This window comes from Apodemus sylvaticus, chromosome 7, assembly GCF_947179515.1.
Source record: "Apodemus sylvaticus chromosome 7, mApoSyl1.1, whole genome shotgun sequence".
NCBI lineage: Eukaryota > Metazoa > Chordata > Mammalia > Rodentia > Muridae > Apodemus > Apodemus sylvaticus.
In genome coordinates, this window is record NC_067478.1 from 34,287,638 (window position 1) to 34,295,853 (window position 8,216).

General features: G+C 41.1%; 1 protein-coding gene across 1 annotated transcript; it reads left to right on the plus strand.

Annotated features, from left to right (window-relative positions):
- The first annotated feature begins 1,895 nt into the window (after window positions 1–1,895).
- Ankrd34c (ankyrin repeat domain 34C) lies at window positions 1,896–3,500 on the plus strand. Its single transcript, XM_052189752.1, has one exon. It carries the CDS (start codon window positions 1,896–1,898, stop codon window positions 3,498–3,500), a length of 1,605 nt encoding a protein of 534 aa, XP_052045712.1.
- The last annotated feature ends 4,716 nt before the right edge of the window (window positions 3,501–8,216 follow it).

The following is an 8,216-nucleotide window of genomic DNA, read 5'->3' on the forward strand; positions in this document are numbered from 1 at the left end:
GTTTGGAGGACTTCTTTATATAGTCTAGATATGAGTCACAGTAATTTTACCAAGCTTTCCCTCTTGGATCTTGATTGATTTTCTCTTGATTACAAAGGAAGTAGCATTTGAGTTGATGTTTGGAGGATGATGAATAATTAAAGAAGATCAGGGAGTCCTTATAGTTAGAAACAAGAGCAGTGTCAGGAGGGGGGGAAGTAGGCATAGTCAAGAAACAGGGACATTTTCAGGTAGGCAGAATATGAGAAGAGCAGGGGCTGATTCTGGAAGGTTAATTGGGATCAGAGGAAGAAGGGCTTCTGTGATGAAATGAGAAGTGTTTTCATTGGTTAATGTTGGAAATTCTGCTTTTGGACTCTAAAACATGGAGACTAAGAAGTTTATTGAATATTGAATAATTCAAGACTTTAACATAGCCATCACAGGCAGCACACCATTAAGGAGATCTTTATAATAGCAGGACACACACACACACACACACACACACACACACACACAGGGGTGAGAGAGGAAGGGGATAAAGATTAATTGGGTATTAAAGTAAAAGGGGATGAGATGAGGAAGGAACTATAGACATGCCGATATATCATGGAGAGGTTGTTCTGGCAGACATTAGGCAATGTCATTGGTACCCATAGGCTGGCCAGGGCATAGATGCTGGCATGCCCATTCCTCTCTACTTGTAAAAAGCATCTCAAGCACCCAGTATGGAAGTTCTGAGTCCATGGACTAGACAATTCATATAAAGGGAAAGAGAAAATTTGATTGTGACAAACTTTGGTGGAGGAAAGTGGTTTTTGTGAATACAATTTAACACCAGTCTCCATTCTCTGCCATGCAGCATTTCAACAAGAAGGATGGCCTGGTGGGAGCTACTATAAATTAGGCAAATGAGAATTCTGACATCTGCTGGGAAAGTGGGGACTAGAGCCTGGAAAAGAATAGTTATAGTGACTTCATTTTATGTATTTATTTCAGCTTTCTTTCAGTGATCATAGTGATGCATATTTATTTTAGGAACACAACAAAAAGAAAAAAAATTGAATCTCTCCCTAGGCTTATTATTACCTAGAATAACAATCAACATGTTGGTGTATTTTCTACTAGCTTTTCAGATGCATATCAATAACAATGCCTTTAATAGTTATTTGTGAAATAGCCTACTCATTATATGTGAATCACTGCTAAACATCAAGGATCCAACAGTGAAAATAAAACAGATATGAATGTTTATTTCCTAAGGGAACTTAGATCTCTATATTTATATTAATGGAGTAGTCAACACAACCATATCTTGAGTTTAAAAAATAGTTACTGTGTACTCGACATTTTGCTAATTGAGTTTCATATGGCCAGGTGGTTGTGTGTTTGTGTGTGCTTTACCTATGTTTTAGACTTATTCATTTTATTTTTTATTTTATGTGTGTGAGTGTTTTGCATTTACGTGTATATTCATGTCAGGTGTGTGCCTGGTTCCCATGGACATCAGAAGGTATTGGGTTCCTGGAACTGGACATGTGGATTGCAAGCTACTAAGTAGGTTCTGGGATTTAAACCAGGGTCCTCTGAAAAAGTAACGCATGCTCTTAACCACTGAGCCAATGCTCTAGTCCCAGGTCAAGTGTTTTGTGTACACTATCTGAAGAAATTGTCAGAATAACCCTAGGAGGTAAGTCACTACTATTTTCACTCCCATTATAGATGAGGAAACTCACTCATAGGCATTAGATAACCTAGTTCAGGCAACACAGCTTAGAATTGGGCTGGGACATGATCGTACCTAACTTTGAAATAATCATGCTGCATACAATAGCAGTAAGTTAATGCTTTCCCTTCTTCTTCTCTTGCTAGATCTGATTACCCCCGTGGCTCAGAGACTCTAAGTTATAGCCACCATGATGGATGATGACACTGAGTTGAGGACTGATGGAAACTCTCTCTTAAAAGCTGTGTGGCTAGGGAGGCTTCGGTTGACCAGACTCCTCTTAGAAGGGGGAGCTTACATCAATGAAAGCAATGACAAAGGAGAAACAGCTCTCATGGTAGCCTGCATTACCAAACACGTGGACCAGCAAAGCATTAGCAAATCTAAGATGGTAAAGTATCTGTTGGACAACAGGGCGGACCCCAATATCCAGGATAAGTCTGGTAAGACTGCACTCATCCATGCTTGCATCAGAAGGGCTGGGGGAGAAGTGGTGTCCTTACTGCTGGAGAATGGAGCAGACCCCAGCCTTGAGGATCGAACTGGGGCCTCGGCTCTGGTTTATGCAATAAATGCAGATGACAAGGATGCACTGAAGCATCTCCTTGATGCCTGCAAAGCCAAAGGTAAGGAAGTGATTATTATAACAACAGACAAATCATCTTCAGGAACCAAAACCACCAAGCAGTATCTCAATGTCCCTCCATCGCCCAAAGTGAAAGATAGACAGTCTCCACCACTGTGTGCAACTCCTTCTGATGTTGAACTGAAGGCTTCTGGCCTGGGTTCTCCACCCAGTGGGAAGAATGATGACTTCTTCGTCCTGCAAACAGGACACCAAAGTGGCTGCAGTACTTCTAAGGTCCTTAATGAGCCTGGATCACCCACGAGGAAAGTGTCTAGCCTCAAAAGGGCTCGTTTGCCCCAACTGAAGCGACTCCAGTCTGAACCCTGGGGCTTGATTGCTCCCTCTGTGCTGGCTGCTGCCACACGCCAGGATGAGACCCACGGCACAAGCACAGACAATGAGGTCATCAGGAGCATCAATGACATGACCTTCCCTAAAAGGGGGCCCCTCTCCAGAGCCAGCAGCATTGACAGTAAAGACCCTACTCTCTTCCCCACAGTCCAGGAACAAGTTCTGAAGGTTTTACCTTCAACAGCAGCTTCCTGGAAAGCAGCTTATGAGAAAGGCCAGGCTCCCCATCCACGCCTGGTCAGGAGAGGAACGCTTCCTGTTGACCAAGAGAAGGGTGGGATGTGTCCACCAGCACCCTCAACTCTGAAAGACCCAGCATCTCTCAAGCTGTTGGAAAAGGATCTCTATGACTTAGACATACAGCCAGGGGGTGACCCACCCAACTCTATGTCCCTTGAGACAGGCAAAGGATCTTTAGATAGAAAGAAGCTCACCAGCTCCCACCTGTCCCTTTTCCACGGCTCCCGGGAGTCTCTGGATGCTGTACCAAGCACCTCTCCCAGCTCAGTTCGCCGCAGGCCACCTCATCTTCTAGAAAGAAGAGGTTCTGGAACTCTCTTACTCGACCGCATTGCTCACACGAGGCCTGGCTTTCTGCCCCCTTTAAATGTGAATTTAAATCCACCTATCCCAGATATTAGAGCCAGCAGCAAACCAGCTTCCCCACTGGCTAGTGGCTTAAAGTCTATGGTTCCTGTTACTCCAAATTCACCAAAGAGAGTTGACTTGAGAAGTAAAAAGAAACTCCTTCGAAGGCATTCTATGCAGATTGAGCAGATGAAGCAGCTGTCTGACTTTGAAGAAATCATGGCTTAGACCCCTTTAAAAACAGCCCCCTGACTCTTAATCTTTAGAATAAAGAAGGAACCTTATCTAGAGCATCACATCCTCATAGCCCCCTTCAGCCCAGTCATGATGTATGACAACATCAGAAAACTTGGGGACAAGGTGTAAGTTTACTTTTGAGTCAAACCTAAGAGTTATTTGAGACTGTGACTTCTGAGATGACCCCTGGGTGTTGCTGCTGCTGCTGCTGCTGCTGCTGTGCGTACTAAAAAGAGCTCAGGTTAACTGGATTTTGGAGATGAAGTTACAGAAATAAAATATATCCCCCAAAGGAAATATACCTTTGTAGTTGGAAAGTAACCATTCAATTTTAATGGTTAGTATTTTCTGTCAGAAAAGCAGAGAACATAGATTTAAAATATGGGGTTGTATTTGGTTGTCATTTGTAGTCTATAAAGTGCCTAAAGAGAAAATGAGGTTTTCATATTTTCTGGAATGTGGAAAAATTCAAAACACCCAAAACTACTATATCTGAACACCTGGGTTCTGTATGATGAAGGAAAAGTAAAGTGTTCCCTTGTAGAAGAGGTTTTAGCATGTGGGTCCCACCTCTTGCTGTGCTGTGAGCATTGCCAAGAAGAAGTAGGGACCATTCAGATTCCTTACTAATATCTTTTATTCACATACTAATTGGGATGTGCCATCAATCTCCAAATACCACATTTATGTGGCCCTCCTCTGATGTGCCACAGTAGTTGGTCCCTCAGAGATGAGCCTTCCTAGAGAAATAAAAACAGAGATGTCTCATGCGGCGGAGGAACATTTGTTTGATGGTTAAAGCTGAGGTTTCTTGTAGATAGCATCATGCAGAGGAAGTCATGATGAGAACTTACATCCCAGACTTTTCATGATAAAACTGTGTAGAGTAAAAAACACCCATAATTAAGTAAGTTGGACTCAAACATGATATAATTGATCCAATCGATCTTTTTAAATGTCTCCTGATTGTATTGAAAACAGTTTAGGGAGATTTATGGAAAGCATAATGATAAATGACCATGATATGTGAACAGATTAAACAGTGGGTGACCCTCCAGCTGGATGCAGCAGGAACCAGTTCTATTTTTTTAAGCCTAAACATTTAGTGGGTGTAGTGTATGGGTGTACTGTGTGTGTGTGTGTGTGTGTGTGTGTGTGTGAAAACCATCATTCCTCTTCAATTATCTGGGTAATTTTAGGGCAAGCTAGTTTCCTCTTCAGACCTGCAACATGTTGGTGATGGAGGACTTTTATAAAGGACTGCTACAGTTCTTTCAAGGTACCAAAGAGGAGGTACACATTTGGTGTAATGTAGATACACTGTAAGTAAGAAGATTCCTGCTCTTCCCCCATTTATTTTTCCTCTCATGCGGCGCAGGTGCATTTGTTTGGTGGTTAAAAAGCTGAGGTGTCTTGTAGATAGCATCATGAAGAGGAAGTCATGACAAGAGCTTACATCCCAGCCTTTTCGTTTTCTACCATTTGATTTTAGGGAGGTAGCAATACTACCTCACGCTTCCGTTCCATCAGCGGTGAAAGGCGATTCACAATGTGTATGAAGTTGTGCTAAGGATTAACTAATACAGCATATGGAAATGTCAGATTATGTGCCTGGCATGGGTAGAAGTCATTAAATAATAGGTAGCCACTCTTTGTGGTTTCTTGAGATCCTGGAAATCTCAAAAATCTCAAGCAATAAATGACACCCTATACAAAACAGAGGTAAGTTTAGATAAAAGTGATTCTATAAATATCAATTCCTAAAAACTTATTTGTCACATAAAACAATTGTCATAAAAGCTATATATCTTTCACATCTCTGTAAGATCATATGATGGAAGTTTATCTATATATTTCAAAACATGTGTTAGTAATATTTATAAGCAAAACAAAATTCTCCTGAAAATGAATTCTTCTAAGACAACTACTTACTGGATCTTAGAGCTTTTGGATCACTGGGCTGGTCACTGTGATGGGTGTATGCTTCAGACATTACAGAATGAATAACAATATCCCTGGCACTACTCAGTAGATAACAATCTGACCTCCCCCACTCCCAAAATTATGACAACCAGAAAGAATCTGGATACCTCCAGATGCCTTCTGGCAACAGCATTGCCCTGGTTGCTCACCAATGCTCTTAAGAAATATAGTATATAGTATAAATATGCCACGAATCACAAAGCAAATTGGAGGTGTGACCTTCAGAATTCCTAGTAAATGCACACCAACAGGAGTATTAAAGGTTTTGTACTTTGCAGGAAAGGATGCATATTAGAAGCAAAGTACACTAAGTAGTGAAATCCAGGGGCTGTATGAACTTGATTTAGTGTGAAAACCCTTTAAGCTTTCCAGAACTGTTCAGTAGTTCTCACTAAGCAGACATGGTCACAGGCAAATAACAACTCAGAATGCATTAAGGAGAGAATCCTAGAAATAATGACTGGTTTTTATCATCTCTCTCTCTCTCTCTCTCTCTCTCTCTCACACACACACACATACACACACACACACACACACACACACCACTGCGCATTTCAGGTACAGTTTAATCTGTGATTAATGTTAATCAGAATTAACCTCTGCTAGTTGTATCTAGCTGTGAGGATATGAAGACACATTAGAACTTTTCCTAAGCCTTTAGGAAGTAGTAACTGTGGTACATTTATATTAGTTAGCATAGGTAAAATACCAGATGAGAAATTGCTCATTCAGAGTAGTTGGTTCATTGCACAAAAACATAAGAATCAGCCAGTTGTGACCTCTTACCTCCCCTTTCTCTAGATAGTCATCAGGGCAGTAGCTTATCGCTTCCTGGTGATGTATTAGTCAAGCTAGACTGTCCTGAGCTAGCATGATGGCCAAATTACTGCATCACTGGTTATGCCTAAATAAGTAATCTTGTCTATTTCAATGAACTTCACAGAAACGCTTACATCCGTACATGCTTACTAGTCATGTTAGTATTTCCCTTTGGAATCTAGCCACTCTATATATCAGCTTCAAACCATGGTTTTAATAATCTATCCACTTAAGTGTCTGGACTGTTCCTAAATATAATTTAGAAAGTGAGCCTGAAGTTTAAAGTCTAGAACTTTGGTTTAATTTCTAAACAATCCAAAGCCTCTGTATTTTGGTTTTTTTTTTTTTTTTAGAATACAACTACTATCGATTCTCTTAGAACTTTGTCAGTAGATGGTACCTTGCCTTTGCAGGTTGTATGTGGCCTTAGATGGTACCTTGCCTTTGCAGGTTGTATGTGGCCTTAGATGGTACCTTGCCTTTGCAGGTTGTATGTGGCCTTAGATGGCACTTTGCACTTGCAGCTTGTGTGTAACCTTAGATGCACCTTGCACATGCAGGTTGTATGTGACCTTCCTGTTTTGTGTCTTCTGGTGCTTCTGAGGTAGCCTAGGCCGCTTGACTGGGTTCTCTGCAATGCTCTGGCCTAGTCTCTAGCAGAGGACTGTGCAAACATGTATCCAAGTCTGTGCAATGGAACCATTTAGATGTTTCTAAGATGTCAATAAAAGATGTATTACAATCCTTCAATAGAAATGACTTCTCACTTTCTTTTTCCTCAGAGACATTTCAAGGGTAAGTATCTCTGTACATTTTCTTTCTTATCTTTTAAAGACAGAATCTCACCATTCTTGGTCTGGTACATGGTCTTTAAGATGATATTGCCAGGGTCTTCCAGCAATGTTGACTTCAGCAGATCCTCAATATTTTACAACCACACAATTTGAAAAACAAACTTTAAGTTTTGTGAATACTATGGTTGGTATCCCTCCTGAGAAAGAATTCAATCAATGAGAATGTGTGTTGCCACTTTTGAAGACAAAGGCTTGTCCCTGTTGCTTAGGACTCTTAGTGTTGCTTGCATTCTCCTCAGGGATGATGGCACAGACGTACAGTCGCTGCTTACTCCTTGTTGGGTTCTGTAAGCTTGTTTTCTGTTAGCCTTCATTCAAGGCATTATAGGCAGAAGTATAAAATGAACTATCTATGATATTTCTCCTGTCCTATAAATATTAGTGTTTGGCGACTCTCTGGACATTGCCTGACTTTGCCATGATTACCATCCATGACACAAAAATAAAGTTAGTCAATAAATGGAGAGTGGGGAGAGGACGCTCTGTATGTTACACCATTTCTATAATGACATATGATGGGAATTTATCGAAATCTTTAAAACAGTTGTTAGTAATGTTTATAAACAAAACAAAATGCTTATTAAAAATTTATTCCTTTAAGGGAAGCGATTACTAGATATAATACTAGTTTTAACCTGTCTTTTCTCCAGTTCTGCATTGGGAAAAGGGAACCTAATGTTGCTTACAAATCCTTTGAGAAGAGATTATGAGTGACAGGCCTGGAGGGGAAGAAAATCCTGGGAGCTCTAGAGGAAGCAGTGAGGATCAAGGCTAACCGGGCTCACTGTGGAGGCAGGGTGCATTCCTGAGACTGATAAAAAGCTTGGGACCCAAGCAGAAGCTTGGGCCCAATGAATCCAAACTGCTCCTTTCCAGAGTGACGCTGCAGAGAGAAATGGCTACATGGTCAAGCTTGGTGGGAAGACTGGTGGCTAATCTTGATTGTCAACTTGATGAGATTATGAAATACCCAAGAAATTAGTAAGGCTCATCTTTAGGTATGTCTGTGAAGGCTTTTCCAGGAAGGGCCAAACAGAGACAAGCTGCTCTG

Excerpts from the sequence above, each read along its gene's own strand:
- Ankrd34c (XM_052189752.1), top strand. The coding sequence starts at position 1,896 with ATGATGGATGATGACACTGAGTTGAGGACTGATGGAAACTCTCTCTTA.